At 38.8% G+C, this 24,362-nt stretch overlaps 1 protein-coding gene across 1 annotated transcript in view; it reads right to left on the bottom strand.

Moving 5' to 3' along the window:
• CERS6 (ceramide synthase 6) overlaps nucleotides 1-24,362 on the bottom strand; it is a 126,130-nt gene that overhangs the window by 33,746 nt on the left and 68,022 nt on the right. The window contains exons 6-7 of the mRNA XM_014954133.1: nucleotides 7,144-7,194; nucleotides 4,611-4,703 (exon numbers count right to left, since the gene is read on the bottom strand). Coding sequence (XP_014809619.1) covers nucleotides 4,611-4,703; nucleotides 7,144-7,194 — 144 coding nt within the window. The remainder of the gene's footprint in view (nucleotides 1-4,610; nucleotides 4,704-7,143; nucleotides 7,195-24,362) is intronic.

Raw genomic sequence — 24,362 nt, 5'->3', positions numbered from 1 at the left:
TATGTTAGCACATAGGCAGACCAAATGGCAGAAGAAGCCAAGTAGAAAATTCTCATCTGTTTTTATAGCTGACACATTTATGTTCTACAGATACAAGATTTCTAGTCCCTCTTGGGAACTCTTCAAGGCATTCCTGAGAATATGGATTATTCTTAAGCAGACCTAATGCTCTTGGGCAGCAGTCTTCTGCACCTCGCATGAGTCTACTTACAGAAATGCTGTCCAGGGAACTCCTTCTCTGACAATGTTTCTTAAAAGAGACAGTTATCTGACTCTGCCAGCTCTGAAATGGAGAGGCTGGACTGACCTACTAAAAATTTAGAAAAACATAGCAGTGATATAAAAAGAGACTACTTTTGTTATTCTGGTCCTCTCTTTCCTGTTTATGACTTTTATTTTCCATCAGTAATTAATATTATGCTTTGAAGATGCTACCTATTAGATTTTAATTATAGATAAAGGTAACGAATGCAAAGAAACTAATGGTACAAGTCCCCATAATGTCAAGTTGTACTTGTGTTCCCAGCTTAGTCAAGCACTTTCACCCATAAACAGCAGAAGACTAGTTATACAGGAACAGGCTTTTTCTTTTTTTAAATATATTTCAAACGGTATCTATGTTTGTGAAAGATGCATTTATTTACAGCAGATCTGTAGCTGCTGAAAGATATCACGTGTCTGTGCCATGAAAATATGTGGCTAAGAATAGGAGAAAGAACCTGCTCCTCAAACCATCAGCAGAAAGAACACAGGGCAGACAACAGAGAAACCCCGTGGGTCTCAACTTGCAGACAAGCCCTCTGGACACACACTGGATGAACTGCCAAGTGGCTATGGAGCATTAGTGCCACTGAAGAGCAAAATGTTATCTTTATTAGTCACCCCAGCTTCTGGAAATGGGCTTCAAAACTGAAGGGGAGTATCACCAGCTAAAGGTTTCGACCATAACAATTCTAGTAAAGGTCTTCAAAATGTACACAATGTAAATTCCTTTCCTTTGAAATGAAAGAAATCAGCTCTATGTTTTTTTTTTTTTTTTTAAACTAAGTTTGAAGAGAGAAAGAGATCTAGGATCCAAATTAGGTGAAATACAGTATAAATTTCCTAGAACCAAAATGGAATATTCAAGAAAATTAGCAGCTACACATTATTTTATTTTGGGAATGAGTGAACTGTTATTTTTTTAAAAAAGTAAACCACAGAAGCTCTAGGAATTGCCAAATGCTTGGAACTAAAAGGTGTGAATACACAGAAAGGTCTCTAAGATCTTCTACAAACCTGTTAAAACACTGACCAACTAGAAATTTTATACATTCCCTAAATTCACCAGTCAAATGTTTTTCTGTCAAGCAGTACTTCAGGTACCCAGAAAGCATGTAAATAAGCCTCACCACTTTTAAAACTTGTCAGGGGCTTGTGAGAGTAACAAAGTTCTCCAATCTAATTTTTTCTCTCTGTGTTTTACAAAAGATCAGTATGGGAAGCTGGACAGAGATGATAAAAAACCAATTCATACTAGATATTTATGAAGCAAACAACATGCCATTATAAAACTGTAAAAGTTAATCTTCTCAGTTTGCTGCCTTAATACCAATAGTAGGGATGTGCAACAGTCTAAGTAGTTTGCTCACACCTCTTCAGCCAGGCAAAGATAATCTGGTGGAATTTGTAATACCTTAATAAAGATAAACAAGCATCTGAAAGTCAGCAAACCAATTGGAAGTAATTCTAAAGTCATAAATTTGCTATTAGAGAAGAATAAAATGGAGATGGAAAACAGGCAAGTACATTTCTCTTGAGCTACAATGAGTAAAAGACCAGTGCTGGAGCCAGGCCAGTGCCGAGTGCTGGTGCTTTCAGGAAGACCTACCACACCTCACCTTGAGAGAAACCCTGCTACATAAAAGCAGTTGGCTGAATTCCTGCAGTGCATGAGGCTGCCAGGGTGGTTTTGATCATTCCAGACTACAACGCAGCCACTGCTGAATTTAAAGTATCTAAAATGATAACCAAGAATTAGATAAAAGTATTCCTCTCACTGAATATGAAAACATCAACAGGTTTCTCAGGCTGAGAACTGTTAATCTGCTTTGTATAAGCTGTCATGAATTATTACAATAGCATATGATATTAGCTGGCAAATTTCCCGCTTCTTCCAGTTAAAGCCTGATTTCATATGGGCAGCATTTCACATTGCATATTGGGTACATTAAGAGTTTTCCATATTTTTTAAACTAAACCTGTTCTTTAAAGAAGAACTATTATGGTGCTGCAAGAGCTGGTGTCTCTGTCAAGCTTGTACTACTTTTTTTCAACTGCTACAAGCTCACAGTGCTAACATTTTTCAACTCATGCGTTCTCTTAACAGCTTTCATTCACCTGTGGCCACAGAACAGTTTCACTGTGTGACAGCAGTGCACAGTCCCATTTCTCCAGTGTGATCTTCCTAGTTATCTATTTTGCTTACGCTACAAAAAGAACTGTCTCCACAGTCCAAACTGGTCAGTGATCTAATAGGTTATTTATAAATATGGCATATCCACTGTCTCCTGCAGGGTGTTTATAATGAAAGGCTTTTGACTTGCTGTCATTGTACTGCAGATGTTGTGCTCCTGCTCTCTGCTGGACACTGGATGTTCTCAGCCACAGCAGATACCTGGGACACTGCTTTGATCTGGTGCTCTGGGTTCAAGCACTGCAGATTTGTGGCAGAGGTGTCACTTAGCTGTTAGTGATCTACTTCACCACCTCCATCTTTAATTCTATTTCCACAATAGGTGCTGCAAAGTCTTCTTGATAACAAGTCATTTATATATAACTCAGAAACAGACCTGCAAAAGATTTTTTACTTGAACCTGTGCTATGGACAGGATCAGGCTTTAGCTCTGTGCTCAGCTCACCAATGGGAACAAACTCCAGGTCATGAGGGAAAAAAAGACAGCATCTGCTCATGAGATGTATTAAATGAGGAAGGTGCTACTGACCCTCCCAATCGCCCTTTTCAGAGGTGTACTTCAGTGCTGAGCCTAGATGCTGCCCAATTACTTTTCACATAAGCAAAGCAACTGGTCAGGAATCAATTAAATATTCTTTACAGATGTACTTAACTGCAAAATTGCAGTCCTGTTGCAATTGCAATGCTGCTATATTTTGCTGTCCCTCAACAGTTACACAAAGAAAATAAAATATAACCAATGGCACGATGCAGAGGGCTGAATATGAATGTAGGGGGACCGAGTAGACACAGTACATCTCTGCAGCAACAACCCAAACAGTTCTGTAACATTCCTGCAGAGGTTTAGTTTTGGCTGATATATTGACAAATGGCTATTCAGTATTGTTGGCACCTGCAGCTTACGTATGTTAGTCAATGTTACTCTTGATTTAAATTCATCTCCACTATCATACAGCTCTGTTGAGCAGTGCTATTCTGCATCTGTTTTCTGAAACACTGCAGTTGTACTCATTTCAAGCTCATGATTAACAGAATGTTTAGCATCTACAGAAAATGCAAGCAAAAAATTTACATGTATTCATCCTAAATTGGTTGTTTTGTTTACAAATTACCCTCCAATATGGATTTAAAGTTTATGTATGTTTTCATGAGATTTCTACTTCTGGAAAAAATTGGAAATTCAAATAGAGGGGGTGTTTTTCTATATACTTAGCTCTGACACAAAACTCCCAGGAGCACACTGGGGTTCCAAATAGCAGAAAAATTCATTCAGGACGTACTGGTTTCTTCATTTATTCTTTTCAGAGTTATGCTCCTCCTAAAATTCTAGTAATCAGGGATTTTTTCATTAGCATAACCTACAATCATTTCATTCAATGACAGTAGGAGGAGGCACATAAGAATACTATAAAATCCTCTCAAACATTTTAAACTAGTAATTTTTAACATTAAACCACCGTGCAAGAATAGTTCAATGGACTGTTAAAGAATGACTGCTGTCCTGCCTGTTCTGCTATGGGCTAGGACTCTCCCTTGGAGGAGAGAACTTGGACGAAGGAATATAGAACATGTTGCTACTGATACTGTAAAAATGTTTTTATCAGGCCAGAGTTTTATTTGGCCCTTAATAGCAATGCTCAGCTACTTGAAATTAAATAACAGTAAAGGTAAGATTAAATGTAACATCATTTTTTAATATTAAATGTATGCCTGTTTTACCACCCCTTTGTAGAATAAATTGAAAGCCCTCATAGATCTTACCAAAGTGATACTGTGAATTTATGGGCAGTCTTGCTCTGCCATTGATATTTCATCATTTAACTCTTGGAAAAAACAGCACTTCTACTAGCTACTACTGTTCGGTTCCATTCAAGTCACTGTATGAGAATAGAAGGTTTTTTTCAACCATTTCCCCTTGAATAGTTGATTACTCCAGGCTCTTCTTCCCACGTGCAGAAAAAAATCACATCATAGTAACAAGGAACAGAGTAAGACAAGCACTTCAACACCAGTTTCTCAGTGATGGATATCTACAAGAAGCAGTGACTAGAAAGGCCTGTATTTCCAGTTCACTGCATGGGTAATACAGGCATTCCTCAAGTCAAGAAAGATATATGCTTAAAGCTTTCAGTGTTTTTAGTCTCATTGCTCTTACCTTTCTTTTGATGTCAATGAATTGAGAAAACATTAAGGACCAGTAGAATGACAATTCAACTATGTAGTAATAATGAAGGTCAGGCATCAGTGGCTGAAAGATGGAGATGAGAAAAGGTTAATAGAGTCTAACTGACATTACAGGCAGCTGAGGTCTACAGGAGACATGTTTAATCACAGAGGGGTTATTGAATTATACATAAGCATCCTATGTAAGAAAAATTGCCTCTTTCAAACTTTGATGACTATGGAAAAATAAAGCTCCCCAACCTACCCTCCTCTTATGTTTTAATCTTGACTGTATTATAATATTGTAACACCAAAAAATGATGATGATGCCCATTCAGAACCTAGAATAAACTAAATTCTGATAAACTAAATAAAACGTCTGTTTTGAAAGATTACTTCAAACATCTTACTGCACATCAGAAATGTGGGTTTAAAGCACGGTGAAAGAAAAAATGCTAGAGCAGATTAGAGAGAAGTAATTCTAGTATACAATCTCACCTACTCATGATGAAAATGTGAGCTTTAAAAGGGGCTCTTTCTAATACAAAAGCCTACTTTCAAAGAATTCAACCATTTTCTGGGAATGTTAACATTTAGAAAGAAGAAAATTGAATAAATTTATCCAGGTATTCTTCGATATACAACATGGTTACATAGACGTTTAAAAGTAAAAGAAATAAAAGTAACAAGACACAGGAATTTATGCCCAACCAAAACCAACCTGGGGTAACTTCATAGAAGGTAACTGATGCATGCAATAGGGTGTATAGCTCCCAGTCTAAGAGAGCCAGTTGTAGAAGCTACTCTAATTTCCACAGGATTGTACCTCCCTGAGGGCATCTCCTGAGGGATTAGATGAACCATCTCTAGAGCAGGTTGCACTGGCACAACCATGCACCCAAGCAGGGCACGAGCCATTTCCACTGGCAAGAGGCATTTCAGTTGCCTCTTTTATTCCTAGAGCCTTTTTCTTTGCAGCTGAAAAATAGTCCTTAGGGGCCCACCGAATGCTCTTTGTGGATTATTTAAATATAGGCATATGCTTATGCTTAAAGAAAAGTGTGTACCCTCCAAATCATTCTTTTAAAGTCATTTCTTGGGCCAATACAATCCTTTTTCTGATTTAGAGTGCCAGCAAGCTTTTAATTAGGTGTAATTAAAAAAAGGGAAGAGAACATGAGCTAGCAATGAACCACAACTATTATACTCATTCTTGCAAGAGAATCCACTAGGGAAATTTCCTAGTAAAACAATTAAGATTGTGCTTTATTAACTGTAGCATTAGTATTTCTAAATCCATATATAATGATAACAAAGGGGGATTCTAAAGTTATCGTTTCCCTCCATGACAGGATCAATAGTGTGTGTTTAACTTAGTTTGAATGCTAAGTTTCAGTTCTCCATAGACTTAACTTCAACAGGACTATTCTGTACTTATGGGTAGAGCTGTTAACCAAATGATCCATTTGACTATATCTACAGAAAGTACAGCTAGATTTCTACAATGCTGTGTTGAGCCACTTACAGAGAATTTGTAGCAAACATGAGATTAGAAATTTTATCTAGTGAAGAAAAAAAAACCAAACCAAATTGAAAACCCAATCGGGTTAATCCCAATTAGCACTTGGTAGACATTTTTATCTCTGAGACAATGATTTTGATAATGACTTTATTTGATGATTTGCTTTCTGTTGGACCCTCTCCACTAGCAGCATGATTTTAGATACAGTGAGTTTAGTTGCTGCCCTTTAAAAGCTGTAAGTAACTTTCTGAATGACCTCGTTCTTCTGATAAGTCTGGCAAATACATGTTCTTTAATCACCAAGATTTATGGTTTTATGTCATAAGTAAATCTCTTCTTGCATGCAATAACATAAAAACAGTAGAAAACAGGACTGAAAGGCACCAGTGACTGCAGCCATACCAATACTGACAAACAATTGTCCCTAAAGTCTGAGGATGAAGACTCAACACTGCCTCCATGCAATTTCTTTTGCTGCTTCCTTAACGTTATTCAGTTCACCCTCCAGTTTTAGGGTGGAATTTAAGTCATTATTTCTTCTGAGGCTAAATGACCAAAATTCCTTCAACTTTTCTCAGATCAATATTTCTGGTCATTCTTGCTGAACTATCTCCACTTAACTATTTCCCACAGGTACACAACCTTCAAGAGCAGTAGCACCCAAATCTAAACACAGTCTGTTCAGCCTGTCCAGGGCTGTTCGCTGTCACAGGGAATTCATGTGTCTGTCACAAAATACTCTTCTTCATACTTTCCAGTCTTGCAATGTGGGGTTTTTTTTTTGTCTCTTTGGCCTTAAGAAAAAAAAAAAAGAAAGGGCAAAAAAAAAAAGCATATGGCAGCTATATTCATCTTTCCCAAACAAGACGGGGAGCGTCCAGCAATGTTCTGAAATGCCAAGTAGCCCATTCACACTAACATATTGACACTAAGCTCCATCATAATAAATACAGAGATCTGCAGAGGTGTCACGTTTGGTTTTAGACAGCACTGTAACTTTTACCTGATATGGATACCCATTCCAGCACTGTCTGGTATTCCAGAGCCAGGGTGTCTGAGAGAGAAAGAAAAAAAAAAAACAAAAAAAGGTCTGTACACACCATTTTGGGCAATGAAAGTGTATATTATTAATACAAGTGAAGGACAAAACTACAGAAACAGCTGAAAATTTGCAATTTTTGCTAGATGTTATGAAAATTGAATACAAGAAGATGCCTCAAAGTTTCACAGCATGAATTACAGCAACCTGTTTGTTCACATATTTTTTTAGTTGGTGCACCATGACCTTATATGAATAACTTTTGCAGGAGTGCAGGCTGAATGTAATCAGCTTGTGCTCAGGTGGTCAGACCTTACCTTCTCAATAGCACGAGAAACCTTGGCCCGAGGCTGCTCAAATATTTTAAAGAACATCCCTGACACGTGCTGTTACATATAAGCATCCTTCCAGACAGGACCCATCTTTCATGCCAGCCACATCAGCTCATGATAGCAAACCATACCTTTTGCTTTCCTGGCTGAAGACATGACCGTCCAGAGATGATAAATCTTGCTATCACACGGAAAATACTCTGAAATCTTAGGGCAACATGAAAGGTGCTGGAGCAAATTTATCGTAGCGTGCATCTACAGATTCTTGCGTTGTCAAAAGCTGGGTAAACTAAAAAGACTTAGAAACATGCAGGTCTGTTATGGTTCCTGCTTCTTTGTTGCTTGCACAAGATCTACATGATTATTTCTCTTTCAATGCCACAAGAACCCCTTTTAAATCTTTTCTTGTAAGCAGAGTTTGTTTCAGAGGTCTTTAGCTTTTGCCTCCTTCTCCGTGCAACTAAATGGACTCGACATAGAAAACAGCATTTGGGCAAGCTCTTCTACACATCATACTCAACTGTTAAGTATTTCCACATTGGATAATAAGAACACAACCAAATCAAGCCACCAAGCAGCCACATTTTTAGTGCATGAGCAGCAACAACTCCTTTCAGATATGCATGTCTTGCAAAGCACAGATGCATCTCAGGTTCTGGCAGCATCTGGATTTTGGGAAGCGCATGTCTACAGCACAAGTACCCACCCACTGGGTATCTCACTAGAAACATGAAAGAAAACTGTGGATTCAAGATCTTTGTGCAATTCCTTTATATAACCTTAACTGCTCTACATCCAAGTATAAAAGGGGCAGAACACTATTAGCAGGTCTCCTGGATTAAGGCACCAATACCCTTACAGCATTAAGTGCTTCCACTGGACAACATTTTTTCAAATAAATCCTCAGTGGATGAGAGATGGCATTTTCTTGTTTTCACCATCAGGTGGAGCAGTTCAGCTCAGGCAAAGCATAGCAACAAACTCATCCAAAATACAGTGGGTGAGCACCAAACCAAATAAAATGAACGCTAAGCAGAATGTTAAAGCCCCAGGCTGAGAATCAGGCAAGTAGAGTCTTTATAAGTAGGATTTATACCATATCAAAACACAGTATAAATGCTAGTCAGAATTACAGCCCAATTCTCAACTGATACTTCAGTTCTAATTGTAACTTGTCTTATAGAGGATCCTTATAGCCTTTGTTGGTTAACAGTGATGTGATATGATTACTAAAGGCTCTTCCTAGTTTTTTTGAATGTGTCCTTCACTTGGAAAATACGATAAAATAAAACTTGCAAAGCCATACCCCTAACGCTCCTGAAATGGAGAGGAATAATTCTTGCAGTAACCTGAGCAGTATGCCAATATTTAAAATAACAGAACTCCCAGAGTTTCTGATATACCTCTCACAAGGATGCTGTAAGAATGATTGAAGTCTATCCAAACGTCATCTCCTCTCTATTAGAAATAATTATTTCATGCAAGCAATTTATTTGTTCAAACATCTCCACAGTAGTTACTGTGCTAAGTGAGTTCTCCTTATTTCACACAACAAAAAAAAAGGTCTTTGGAAACAGCCACAGCCCCTCTGTAAGTGTTACTAATATACAGAATCTAGAATATTTCTGTCTGACAGCTGCCTAAATTAGATCCATCCAAATATTGTAGGATAATTCATAGTTTTAGCCAGGTTTGAAAAGCTGTAACTGTCTTTCATATCAGATTCAACAAGAGATAAGAGATGCTTCCTACCCAATTATTTTGCTACCTAAATTATAGGTGCTAGCAAAAAATGCACATTTTTATCTTTCAAATATTATGACATCTTAGGCTTCTTCAGAGATATGACTGCTGTAGGAGCTGCAGATATGAAGGTTTATGTGCAATTAATATGCTGAACGCTAAATAAAATAGGCCTCACTGGAGGAACCCATAACCACAAAGCCTGAAAGGATACCACAAACTGACAAACAATGTAATATATGCATTAAGTCCCAAAGACCAATACATTGCAGGCTTAGAAAGCCATGCTGCCATATCAAACAAAATGCCTCCAAGTGGCTGTTTGGAAACCCAAAGCATCCTATGTGGGCAACAGTGGCTGAAACAGCAAGGCACTTACACCACCTTCTTACCCCTTTTTCCTCTCCCTCCCCTTGACTTGCCTTGGCATCTCTGAGTTGACTCTAACAGTTGTAGCAGTGGGAGACTTTAGTTATACTTGGCCTGCAGGGCTTTAGGAAAGAGATAAAGAGCTTGGTTTAAGCACAGCCTTCCCCTCTGACCTCCACAATGAACACAGTCCTAGACTGAACTTAACGTCTCCATGTAGACCACGGCTATAGTTGGAGCAAGAAGCATCCTTTTTAGGTCTCTGTGAACCTCACAACTGTGGGATACTCTGTGCAGGCTTCAGCAGGAAGGAGAGAACCCTAAAAAAGCCCACACAGTCTGCAGTGTGACACCTAGACACACTAGTGAATAATCAAAAAGGACCTAATACTGGCATTATCAGGGCTCAGCTGAGTCCCGCATGTGCTCACAGGATATGTCTGTGAACTTCCTCCCACCAGGCAAGCTCACCACGGAGCAGAGCTCAGCTCTTCCCGAGAAGTCCCATGATGGATGGAGAGAAAAGGTCAGTGACTTGGCTTTGCAACAGATCCTTTTTTGACGGACATAAAAAGTCTGCTACTGTTTCCACTGCCTGTTGAATACACAAATTTCAATTTTACTTCTTGCTCTCAGTGTATGATCTCTGAAGAAAGGAGAAACCTGAGGGGACTGGAGAAGAGAGGAAATGCAAAGATTCTGATAACAAAAAGGCATCCTTAAACTGGAAACAGAATACTAAAAACTTCAGTTCCAATTATGTCAGGCACAAAGCACCGGCCCTACGATGCTGACACACTCTCTTACAGAACATAAAGGAGTTCAGATGGAAAATTAAGCTTTATCACCCTTTGGTGCAGTGCCTTATCGGTGTAGTATCAATGACAGAAGAGGATGATAAACAGCTGTTGAATTTGCTCTCATTTACAGTATTAAGGAACAATCAATCAAACCTCTCTCCAACTGTGTGATTAAAGGGGGTAATTTTAAAGAACTCCTTCAGAAATAAAACTTCTCTTGAACCAAGGGAATGACTGTGGATTTGGGAAAAAAAAATAAGAGAAAGAATAATAAATGATCTGAGATGTCTGCAAGCTTAGCCAGAAGCCTTGGGTTGTTTTGCATCTGTTGTTCCATTCACTTATAGGTAGAGAAAGCTTCTAATTGGGCCCTGGCTTTCAGAAGCCCCAAAGTAATGAAAATCTGCATGTCTTGCTCAAAGTGGTGCTGGTACCTAGTATGTGAAAGGTCAGTTTTAATAGTAAGTGGAGGGGAAAAAAAGAAGTACAGTAAAAAAAACTTCCATTTGTGATCTGTTCCCTAGACCGCTGACTTGTCTGAGAGGTATTTTTGTGTGTATTTTATCAGGGAGACAAAAGATTCACTTGATAAATTATTATTTTAAAATAACAAGGTAAATTTTCATTCATGATACAGTAATAAAAATAATCAAGAATACTCCTCTCTCATTCTTATGTACCCAGCAGAACCCACTCTGTTTAGGAAACACACAAAGGCCACAGGCCAGGTTCTCAAAGAGATGGATGAGAGCCATACACCTCACAAGCAAGTGCTTTCCCATGCTGTCAGCAAGCCAGCTATCAGATGTGTGTGTACCAGGCATGTCATGGGTGTAACTGAATTCCATACACATTTTATAGAATCAGCTTCTGTTTGTAAATATAAATATATAAACACCTAGCTCACCTAAATTTGCAAAACAACTGCTTTTGGACAGCTTCTAGTGACAACCACTTCCATTGTTTGTCTCATTGTAAGCTGCTGTATCATCAACTGAGTTTTCCTTGTATCCAGCACAACTAGAAACCCAAATATGCAAGTTGTACCCACAAACACTGGTGTTGCTTTGCCCTTGGAAGTGTGAGCCTATAGATAAATAACAGATGTGCAAAAAATGAATACAGCATTTCTGGCACTCATTTTTTCTTTTTGTAGTTCTTAAACTTGAAACAAGAAACATATTGAAAAAACACTTCCAGAAGTACATCACTAAGCCTCATGACAGCAAAACCCAGCTCTCCACAGTGCAGCTTCTTCCCTAGCAGTTTGGAGTATTAAACCGAGCTGTTACACATCTGATTTACTCTTGACCACACAGGCATGTTGTAATTCCCAAAGGGGTTCTTCTTGAATTCCCAGATAAGTAAGGAAAATCTTTTCCAGCAGATAAAGAAATACAATCTGCCTGCTGTTTTTATCAGAATATAGCATGTTAAAATCCAGGAACATCATGACAGAACCCTCGCATCTCATAAAAGCCTATTTATGTTCAAAAACACATTTCAAACCAAAATGAGATTTCCTAATTCCGAAAAAAGATTTTAAGTTGCTTTGGAGATTAGAAAACTTTTGACCCTGTAAAACAAAATCAGCACAATATAGAAATCCTGAGCATTCACTTTGCATATGCTCACTACTCTGCAGTCACAAAAGGCCAAGATTTTATCTGGCTTGGTTAATGTGTTTGGATACAGCTTTACGTAATTTATCTCTGACAGCTACAAGGAATATTAAGTGGAACAGAAATTAGCACTATTAATTAAGTCAAGATAACACATACTTCTGGCAAAGTTCTACCCACCTCATTTATTTTGGGCTGATACAGGCAAAGATGTGTCATGGCCGTTATCTCTCTACTTTCATCCAGCTAGAGCAAGTCTTTGCTCTTCATTGAGACAAGTGGTACAACTGAGGCCAGAAGATTTCCTCTTGATTAGTATTTACCCTAAAATGCTGTGTACAATTTTCTTTTACCCCTAGACCTAACGTTTGCTGAAACATATGTATGATACAGACATACTCTTTTCCTCAACAGTAGCTGCCTTCTCCCCCGACAGGTCGAACACCATCTCCTGCTCATGTGGACTGACACCTCACCATATCCTGAGCTATACAGCTTATCTACCTAAAAGTGCAATTGTAACAGCAGGGGAGGAGGAGATGTCAGTCTTTCTGTTGACTGCAAATATAGAAATACTTAACACTTTCCACCTCTTTATTATCCAGGAACTGAAAACTACAGGCTTCTAGTGAACAGTACCTTTCATATCATCATCAGAAGGGCAATTATTCATAATTAACAGGTTTTTTTCAGTGTTGGGTTGTGGGGGTTTGTTTTGCATTTGATCTTCTAATGCTTAAATGAAATGTATCTCAATGTTCACTTTTTTCCTAATTATGGCTAGGGATTATAGAATATTTTTTTTCAATATATTAATAAGCATTCTTCTTGCACTTCACTTGGTTGAATAAGCACTCACTTAAAGGGGAATACTTAAATTGCTTGCTTTCTTTTTCTTTCTGTAATACCTGTATCCTCTTGGCATAGTATGCTGAATGGCTTCTGACATTAGAAAGTCAAGATTACCAGGCAGCAATAAAAGCATCCTTCTGTAGTTTCTTATGCCAGGAGGTCTATGTTTTAGCACAAAAATGACTCCACTCATTCATGTTAAAACCAAGAGATTTTTCAATAAATTAAAGTCTTAGATGCAAATTGCACAGTGACCCTGGGCTTCCTTCCCCATCTTTACTTGGCTCAATGGTCATCAGTGCTAGTGTAGAATACAGTAACCTTTCTCTCTTAAGGAGAGTATAAATCCACGAAAACATTTGCTTCTGCATATAAGGTACAAACTAATGCACTTTTTTCCCTCTTAACTACAGAAAAACTCCTTGGTATTAATTGTTGTAAAACAAGTCAGAGTTTTACAAGTCACAGATAGTGATCTTTCTTTTTTCACAAGTGTCAATATTTTGCAGCAATTTTCTCTGCAGCAGAAAGAAAATGAAACTCATTTTCTTTGACTTTTAAAAGAAGATTTATAAAGGAACAACTAGAATGTTCTGAGTCAGCTTTTCAAAGTTTCTATCATCTTCCACCAAGTTTGCCTGGCCTCCAAGGACTTCAAATTTATGATGTTTTGGAAGCTATCTCTGATTACTTAGAAATGTAGTTTGTTCTTGTTATCCTCTGAAAAATTACCCTGGATAAGACAGGATCGCAAGCCATGTTAACATCATCCCTTGCTACTGTAGTATTTGTTTTGCTACTACATAAGCGTTTCTCATACTAAAGACTCACTGGTTTAAAAAATACCTCAGTTTCCAGTCTCCACTGGCCACCTGTGACATGCATTGAGTGCACAACCACAGCAGGAAACGCTGCCAACAGCACTGGCTGGTATTGGTTACGGCAGAATGAGCTGCAGAATAAACTGACTCTCTGCAAGCACCAGTGTTTTGTCACCTACACATCAAAATTAAGTAGAGGTCCCACAATAATCACTAAGTTCTGACAAAACACCATGCTGGTAACAAAGAGAATTCAGCAGAACCACAAAATCGGTGGCTACTATTTTGCATCGACTTCTTCATGTTCATCCTTCCAGTGACTGGTGATTTGGTTTGGGATGCAGTTGCTTCTCACATCAAGAATAGCATTTTCATAAATTCTCAGACTCAAGCAGTCATTCATATTTCTTGGCAGAGCGGACAACAGCAGCGAAGACAATGTGACACATTGCTGATGAACCTCCTGAGGGTCTGTCCTCATATAAAACAAAGCAAGTTCTTACAAGCTTAGTGCTTTGTGTCTGCAGAAACAAGGTGTTAGAGGGAAAAATGCTTTTGCAATGAAGAGTGCTCAGCCTTTCCTCTCAGCAATCGGCACTGCTGACTTCCAACCATAATTAAAAATTACACTTCTACTCATCGGAAATTATAAAATATACGGAAGGACGCATAGAGGCCAAGATTAACAACAATCACTGGAAGATGCACTTGACATTTCAAATGCAAACATATGTGTGTGTACCAAAATAGTTTTAGAGAAAAAATTAATTCAAGTTTGGATTTACATAAGATGATCTCCAGAAAGGCAGAGTTAGCTCCATGCAGCACATACATTCACTTTTCCCTTAAAAAAAATATGATGTACAGAGATCTGATGTTTATATCTCGTGCTGATAAACACATAATTTCAACTTCTAAACCCTGTGGAAAATGAAGACGGCCAAAGGAATAGATAACCCTAGAGAAACTGGAAGGGTCCTAGGCATCGCATGCATTGAATAGAAGCTAAGAACACTCCAACTGGAGAAGCTGGCAGCTGTAGCATCTCCTCCCCCTGCTCTGACTGGCCAGACCAGTTCCCCCACCAGTCCAGGCCATCAAAATTGCTCTTATCTGTGTATCTTCTTTCTCTGAGACTTCCCCTGCTAGTGGCTTTGTAGTAAACAAAACTTTTTAAAACTTTTGCCTTCATATGAAACGGCAACATTTTCGAGGACTGTTTTGTGATGAGCAAGTTGGGCAGCCAGTGGTGCTATGACAGTTTAGAGCAGCTGAAGGTCTATATAAGTATTACAGTTCCTATTCATTTGTGGGTAACAGGTTTCCCAGTGACACTACTCAACGAATTTTGTAGCTGCTCTATCTGCACAGTAAGAGAGTGCATAAAAAGCAGTGGACGCATTTAGTCGAACACTCCAAATGCCTAATAATGCTTTTGTGAAGCAAAGCAGCTGTAAACCCCTTAGCTTTACAGCCACCTTGTATTTTTTTGGTAACAGAACCAGACTACATCAATTAGCCTAGAACTTGTATCTAAGAGCATATTTATAAGATTATTTTATTAAAACAGACAACAGGCAACTGTAGGTCTGGAATGCAGACCAATACACCAATGCATGCAGCGCAGGCAACAAATGGACCTGGAAGCCACCGTCCTGCCAGAAAGCTCCCAGTCAAGGGGAGTCTATTGACAAAGCCTTCTTCAAGAGCACAGGGAAGACACGTCGTACCTGTGGGAGTGGGTCCAGAGGAGGGCCACAAAAATGACTGGAGGGATGAAGCACCGCTCCTATTAGGACAGGCTGAGAGAGCTGGGGTTGTTCAGCCTGGAGAAGAGAAGGCTCTGGGAAGACCTTATTGTAGCTTATAAGGGGCTTATAAGAAAGATGGGGACATACTTTTTTGTAGTGCCTATAGGACAAGGGGTAATGGTTTTAAACTAAAAGAGGGTAGATTCAGAGTAGATACAAGGAAGAAATTTTTTACAATAAGGGAGGTGAAACACTGAACAGGTTGCCCAGAGAGGTGGCAGATGCCCCATCCCTGGAAACATTCAAGGTGAGGTTGGATGGGGCTCTGAGTAACCTATCTAGTTGAAGATGGTGCTGCTCATTGCCGGGGGTGGGGGGGCAGGTGTTGGACTAGATGACCTTTAAAGGTCCCTTCCAACCCAAACTATTCTTTGATTCTGTTAATTAATTTGAAAACAGAGAGAGCTTGGCAAACCATACCTTGGTAGGAAGGTGACCTGTATAGAATTATACCTTTAAGAGAACAGCAAAAATTTCAAGAGCAAATAATTAAAAAAATAAAGCTGTCCATGCATGATTTCAGATCGCTCCTGATTTTCGTACAGGATGCAGCTTCAACAAAGCTCCAGGGTTTCCAGCGCTCTGTGCTCTGATACTACCGTTACTCAAAGGCATACAGGAAAGTGGTTAATAATTAAACTCATCATTACATATCTACTTTCTGTAATTATAGCTCCTATCTGTGGCTGTTCTGCCAGAAGAGTGCATCTGTCTGACTTTGGTCAGCCACTAACTTCCATGCCGTGGGGTGACAGGAAGTGTTTATCACATCCTTCATTGTACTCCTGATACTGACTTTTGGAAATCCTCAGGGAGTTGCTTTCCTTTGCAGGATTCACCATGTGCCATAAGGGCCTGCTTCACTGACATAGAACATGCTCCATCACTGCACGCAGCTCACAAGGGGGGACAGTTTATTTTTAGTAATAACAAAACAGCAGCTCCTTACTAAGTGAGCATTGAGGTACAATTTCAGGCACAAACCCAGACGTTTAAGATTGTGGTATTTATGAACCTACACTGGCTACTGGAAAAAAGCTGTATAGAGAAAAAACTGAACAAAAGCCCCCTCCATCATCCAGTCCTCCAGCTGCTGTGTTTTGCTGTATCTTTGTATAGGCACATTGTCGTAATGTCTCAAAATCATCCCTGACAGTCTGAAAATTAGAAAGTTATTGCAACTGCAGAAATTCTCTAGTTCACAGGGCCAAGATGCACTCCCAGAGAGGCAAGACTGTGTTCGAATCACATGGTGCCACCATAGGCAGCTGGTGAAGAAGCCTTTTGGCAGTGAACTCCTCACTCATCAGTGCTGCCACTAAAACCTTGACAGAGGTTTCTAAACCTCTGAGTGCTTTTAAGCACAAAGATACTACCAAGTCCCATCTGATGACTGAGGAGCATAGCTCCTTCCAGACAGGTTGCTGGAACAGGTGGACCGAAAGCACCCCATCTCTCGCCACACCACTGTGATCACTAGGTAGGGACCCTTTCCTAAGCACTTCAGTCACTGGGCACAGCTAAAACAAAGCATAACCCTAACCAACAAGTGAGGACAGACTAAAGCAGGCTCTTCCCCTCCCACTCCTGCAACCATTGCATTTTTCTGAGGTTAGTGCACATATACTGCATCAGGGCAATTCACCCATAAGGCTGCAGGTGTCTTTATTATTCGACGACTACTTGGTGCCACAAGTGCTATGTACTGCCTGGAAAAAGCCCAGTGAGAAAATCTCTCTCATACTGTATTTTCCTCTAACAGAATGAAAGTGGGAAGAAATGTTAATTAACTTTTATATAAAACCACAGGTTGCAAGGAATTCTTTCCTGCTCAGTTCTGAGCCAGTGGCCATGATAACATTTACTTCACTAGAGCAACAGACGACAGCCTAAATAATTTCCTAAACCTTTAAAAATGTCTAAGTCTACATAAAATTTTACATCCATTTCCTTCTTGTTTTCCACCTCCCCTCTGACTGAGAAAATGCACAGAAACAAACCTTTTGTTGTTTCCATTTGTCATTCTCCTGGTGGATCTATTCCAACATAATGCAGTGTTTTTCTGCAATTGATCTATTAAAAACTAGCAATAAGAATGGCTGGTAGAGATAACATCAGAGGAACTATGCTTATATTTTAAAACTGCTAAATTTATTTAATGTTTTAGTACAAAACCCACAAATTTAGGGCACAGCAAAAATCTAGAGTAACTGGGATAGAAGAGAGAGTTTGCTCTCCCTCAGTTTTTTGACTCTACAAATCTTGGGGATGGAAGGGAAAAACGAGAAACAAAACAAAAACTCCTGGTGAAACTCCTTAAGTCACATACGAGATACAGCAGTTAAAAAAAAAGAAGCAAAACCCTGAGTTAGATTTGAACACAAAGCAGTATTTCCCCACCCTAGCTTCTGTCATTGGTCAACAGCCAGTAGCCGAGACCACCAATAAGCAGGAGAAATGAGAAAGCTCTGAGAGGTGTAATGGGGTAACACTGGAAGGGAATAAAATATGAGAAAAAAAAGCTCGCTGATAGTATATTTATTTAACTGTCAAGCTTCTTTTCCCTACTATTTTAAGGATAAAGTGAAACAGCTTTATGTCTCGAAGCCCTTATAGCGTAAAAATAGCTATTGTTCTAAAAGTTAAACCAGCTTAAATGAGATACAGCTATCCTGCTGCAAGTCACTGCCTCAATAGCGAGTTCAACTCAATAATGGCAACTCACAACACCAGTCAGATTATTAATAACTTGCTCTTATATCCAATTTGTACTCTTTGCTCAGGTTTAATTAGCTGTGAAAACTAAGACTGCTTCATCCATCTGAATAGCAAAACATGAACGCCTCCTGGCAATAGAGGAGAGCTGTGCTAAATACTTTGCTACAGGTATGAATTAGACACCTTAGGCCCAAATAAAACATTTGGGAGGTATTTCCTCTAGATCTGCTATTGTTTGTATAGGACACTGAAAAATTTGCATCTTTCAGAAAGCTGGGCTGACAAGAAGATGAACACTGCACTGAAAGCTAAACTGGAAACCAGTTCACAGGGGGACACAAGGTCTAGCGGCCCCTCTTTCACTGGCCAGAACAGTATAATGTACAAGTAGTAAAGATGCTGTGTATGACTCAGTACCAGCTTAACTCTCCAAATTGCTGATAACAGAGCATTTACTTATTACTCTGATGTTATTAAATACCCCCAGCTGGATTCCAAGCAGATAAAGTGAAATTCAATTCTAGATATATTTTTTAAATTAGTGTGTTGCTTTTCCTCCCCGTGCTTATGCCAAATTTGTCCCCATTGTCTGCATTTGAATGTCCTGTTGCCATCAGTGTTCTATTACTGAATTAGGAATGTCATTGATATTCTCCTTCTGCTTGTTGCTTTCATAGACCTTCAGTTTCCTTTCAGCCACAAATAAATTCTGCCAGCCAGCTTAGCTTTGTCCTCTTTTGCCTGATTCAGTTGTTATCTTAACTTCAAACAGCTTACATGATAAATTATTTCCTATGCTGACTGGCCTTCTCTTACAAATCCTCATTGTCCAAAATGCATTTATTTTCCTTATTAATGTACACTGAATTGTTAGAGTAATTTAAAATTAAGTTTCTCCACTGACTTTGATCTTTCTGACAGCATGACTCATGATTTATATCTCAGACATCCATAGCACTCTATTAATCTCTCCTAAATGCCCTCAACAACTTTCATTCCCTTTTGAAGAGATATCTGAAACAAATTCCTTTTCCATTAGATGGGATCTAACTTTGGTCTCACTGGAAACCCCTTCCACACATGATGCTTATTTAAAAATATAATATGGCATTTCCCCTTTTTCTCAACAGCATCCTTCAGGAGACTGGCACAAGTGCTCTTTCCTGCTCACACAGTGAATTAGAAATGGTTTTATTTAGCACCTAATGCTTAGTCCTACTTTGACGGAAAGGAATAAGAGTATGATTGGATTTTAACATTCAAAATTAATTTAGCTTAACAATTTTCATCACTTACAGATACTCAGCAATTTGGTTTTTGATTTTAAAAAAAAAGTAATCAAGAAAAACACAGAGTCCAAATCAATTTTCCAGCAAGTACAATCTGCCAAAGGCAGGCTTCATTTCCTCCCTGAGTGGCATACATATCACATTATACCTCTTAATAGCACAGTAAAATATCAAATATCAGCATTGTGTTAAAAAGGCTCCAGAGTGGCTTCTGACATTCTTCTTTTAAATGAGAGTATTTATCCAGTATTGAGCAGATAAGCTCAATGAACAAAAGTAATTACAAGGTTTCAGTAATAAATAATATGAAAACCTTTCAGGTATAACATGGTAAGGAAATATCACAACAGACTAGAAAAAGTGCCCAACTGAATACCTGCCTCAAATAATTCAAGACTGAAGGAGCCAGAGGGCAGCAGGAAGGGTTCTGGAGACAAGCCTCCCGCTTCTAGCTCTCGCCACATTCTTGTTTTCTAGAGTCAGTTCCTGTTTAAACCAAGGTGGAAGCTATTTCACAAACTCATGCTTTAGTATCTCAGCACTAAAAATAGAGAAATTTAGCCTGGTTTAAGTATTCTCTTTTTAAGAATAAGATGGTCAGATGTATCCCAAAGAGTAGTGTGAATATTTCCGAGATGCTATGTTTCTTGTATTATTCCGTTCCACAAAATATCCAGAAGCATTAGTTTCATGAAAAAGGAGATGCAGCAGGTATGGCAAGAGAAGATGGAAATAATAAACGAAATACTGACCATTCTGATGCAGCTCATTTTTTTCTGCTCCAAATGACATAAGTAACATGCAATGAGTTCTGCAAATAGCTTTCCAATAGCTGAAAAACTTTTACAACAGAATTAAGTCTGTTATACCGCTAGAAAGACCAAAAACTGCCTAGGGCATTGGGTATTTTCAATACAGCAATTTATTTTTCAATTTGGCAGCTGCTACTGTCTTGCAGTACATTTTTTAAAATGCAGTTTAGATCTACCAAAATGGATTCCTATCTTTGATGAATCTTTATAGTAACATTAATCCAAAAAGTTAAAAGAGCCACAGCTATCAATTGCTGCCTTGGGGATGTCTGCTATTGCAGGTGATCTTTGGTGTAGGATAGCTTCCAGTGGGAAGAGTTGTTGTCAGAACTTTAAGCATGAACGATGTTCTCTTATGATTCCTATGCAAAAGAGTCACTGGACAACTGAGAAAGACCAGCTGGCTTCAAAGCAGGTGCTTCCCCAGCACCCTCAGAGTCCATCCATCACAATCATGGCTGTTCTCCCTCTTGGTGAGCCACCAGGTGACAGGCCATGGTATCAGTAAGGGAGCAAGAAGCACCCTGTTCTCACTAGCACTTTGGAAATTGTAACATACAAAGGTAAAACTCCTTATTTATTCTATTCTATTTTAGCGAACTGACAGGAACAACTAACCTCCAGAAAGATTAAAGACCCTGATGCTGAACCATGTTTGACCCTGAGAGCTAAGTCAAGGTCATTGCTATCTGTTTGTTTGGAAAACATGGTGATACTGGATAAAATGATGACAGTAAAAAGATGGCAAAGAGAAAGGAATGAAACAGGGCAGCCTTTCCATAGTTCATAGCAGCAGGTCAAACCTGCAAACTTACAGGATTCCCAAATCTATTCCCCAAAATAATAAAATGAGTTTAAGAAGTGGGGAGAAGCAATGTAGGGACCTGAAAAAAAAAGAAGATAAAAGTAGAAAAGTTAGCTGAGGAGCGTATGGGAAAGATTATACAGAATTATATAACATGTAGTTTCTCCAGAGAATGGTCCTGCCACTTCGAGTGCCAACAAGCCCTGGGCTGCACAAACAGAAGAACTGACCACAGGGAAGTGGGCTGCTACAAAAAAACCACCCTTTCCAAGATAGCTGCAAGGATAAAGCTGTACCTCTGCCTGACTACTCATCTTCAGATAACTCCATGAGATTTCCATGGCCACTCTTGAGATAGAGAAGCCACAAAACAAATGCTGTACAGCCGGTAGAGAACTACCATTGATCTCACTCATGTAGGACTTTGTAAGGTCAGGTCATTCCTTACAAGGCTACACAAACTAGGTCAGGAAGAGAGAGAAACAAATAAGTAAACAACCAAACCTGTACCCCCTGTTGCTCCATGGAGATATAACTTAGCTCTTAAGGGAGCAATTAAGAAAAACCAGCACCAGTGTAAAAAAACCCTCATGTACAGCTGTGAAATTAGAATCTTCCTTGTTTATTAGCCAAAATAATTTGTGACTGAATTAAGCTGCTTTATTGAGCTGGTGTAGGGAAGAGTTTATAATACATGCTGAACATCCCACAAGACCGCTGAGATCCTATACGGCTGAGAAAGGAATAGCTAAACAGAGTACAGTCATATATGTCTTTCATAATAGAGAAAACATGCTTGCTCTGTAAAATAGTAAGAGTAACTGAATTCAACCTTAAATTTTCCAACACTGGAGATAGCTTTGGGATAATACTAGTAGTGAGCAGATTTCATCCATTTGTCTTCTAAGAAAAGTTTTGATTTAAAGGAAAGAAGATTAAACAGTAGAAATGCCAACAGAAGTGTTGTAGTGATTTTATACTAACAGTAACTCCTTACTTTTCTGGGGGCATCTGAGATATAATATTAGTTTGGCCAACAGTAACAGTCCACTGCCACTTGGAGGTCCTTTAAAACATCTTACCACAACTAACCAGAGTAAACAGAGTGACAGCAGTTGCATTTTATTAGGTCCTGAAGCTGACTAAAATAAGCCACGACCAATTTATCACCTTAGTGACCAGAAAGTGAGAAATACATTTCCCTTAATGAGGAAGTGTATGCTAGTGTTTCCAAAATTGTTTTATTTAACAGCTAAAATAAATGGAAATGTATTTAATGACATCTGAACCTATGATCACATCCAGAACAGACCTCAGGTTTTTTCGAAGAAAACTGAAGTATCAGTGACAGAAGAGATGCAAGACACAGCATACTGCTATTTAATATATATATTAAATAACATATAAGTAATATATAGAGAATATATAAATAATAGAACAAATTATTATATTATTAATATATTAAAATATATATTATAGTATATATTAATAGATAACTCCAGGTAAATGACCTGTTGTTCTTGTGTCCCAGTCTTATTTCCCACAGGATACAAACTCACAAATCTTCATCACAGATATGCCTTTTCCCCCAAATATAACAATTCTATGAAGTTGCTGTGCATATCAACAACTATTTACTTCTAAGATTAACAATCTCAATAATGAAGTGACACAGGAGAACTTTAATACAGAAACTACATCAAAAACCAGTAACCACACCATGAAGTGACAAGTTCTTTTTTAGTATTTCAAATGAAGGTGGTTTGACTTTAGAGTCTACAATTCTTGACTACAAGCAATCCAAAATGGCATTTACAACTGCTATACTACCTTCCCAGGGCTGTAACATTTGCATGTATCGCTGTTGCTATTTTACTCCAGAAAGAGGCAAAGAACATGCTAACTCAACTGAGCAGCACAAAGAAGCAGCCTTGCTCACAAAAAAGCATTATGAAGCCACGTTCTCTCTAAGTGCACATAGAAACTGTAGGCCACGAACAGGGCACCTCCTGCTGCCAGGCAGGAATTGGCTAGCTCAGCAGTTACTGCACACATGAGGATAAGCACTTCATTTTCTTCTTTTGAAACATCCTGTAGTTTCAAGAAAGAGGAACTTTCCTAACAGCGGAAGAGGAGCTCTACCTGTTGGGGTATTTTTCCACCATACTACACTGCTATTTTTCTAACTGCCTTCCATACATTTACATCACTTGAGGAGGTTTTTGGAGTGAAATTTAGATTTTTGATATGGTTTTCCTGTTGTTTTGCAATCTATCTGCACCACTAGCAGTTGCAATTTCATGGCAGACAGTTCTGTCCTGGGAGGATGGCTCCTTATGAGGGCAGATGCAGAACTGCCACTCAGCCGCACACATACAGAAGCTTGCTCCACCCAGCATTTTTTAAAGACACGTCTACAAAACAGTTCCTTGCAGTATTGATGACAACAAGACATTAAGTTCCAGTGATGTTAAACCGACTGCTTTGCCTATTGCTAACATAGAAACAAGATTACATTTTTATTTTCTTCAGTAATATTTGCAATTAAATCAATGGTGGCTTGGGTCATTAAGAGTTAATGGTCTGATTGTGCTCCCATTAAGTGGAAAAATTAGCATTAGCTTCGGTGATAAAGAAGCAGATCAAGGAATTCAGGACTGGCTTGTAATGCAGTGGCTGATCCTTGGTGCTAAGGAGTATCTTTATAATTCTGTGGAATGAAAAACTTTTTACAAACATCTGGAAGCAAAGCTTCCAGGTGACATATGGTGACTTTTCACATTCAATTTCCTTCCTTTAATTGCCTATGAGAATGACAAACTCATGAAAGATCATGAATTCCCTGCAGTAAAGAGTCTTGTGAAGTATATACTGAAATTTGGGAACCTGAAGTTGCATGTAGATATCCTGCTGGGAAAGGACCACCTGTCTGGAAAAAAAGTAACTTTTGACTTGCTCTTTTTCAGATACAATGTTTAAGGCTGATGATAGGAAGATGTCTTCCTCCAGATTTGGGGGTCTGGATTTTATTCCTTGCAAACCCAGATTTCCCCCCTAAGTGGGCCCAGCAAAATCTTTGCTGTTTGAACAGCAAAAAGCCTGTACTTTCTTTTAGTTACACAGTGTTACTAGGGAAATGGTATAAATATAACCACAATCACAATTTTGTCATGTTAGATACATTCCCACGTGAAAGACCCAAGCATACA

Source organism: Calidris pugnax, unplaced genomic scaffold (genome assembly GCF_001431845.1).
Source record: "Calidris pugnax isolate Ruff unplaced genomic scaffold, ASM143184v1 scaffold103, whole genome shotgun sequence".
In the NCBI taxonomy this organism is placed as follows: Eukaryota; Metazoa; Chordata; class Aves; order Charadriiformes; family Scolopacidae; genus Calidris; species Calidris pugnax.
This window is presented reverse-complemented; position numbering and strand designations above follow the sequence as displayed.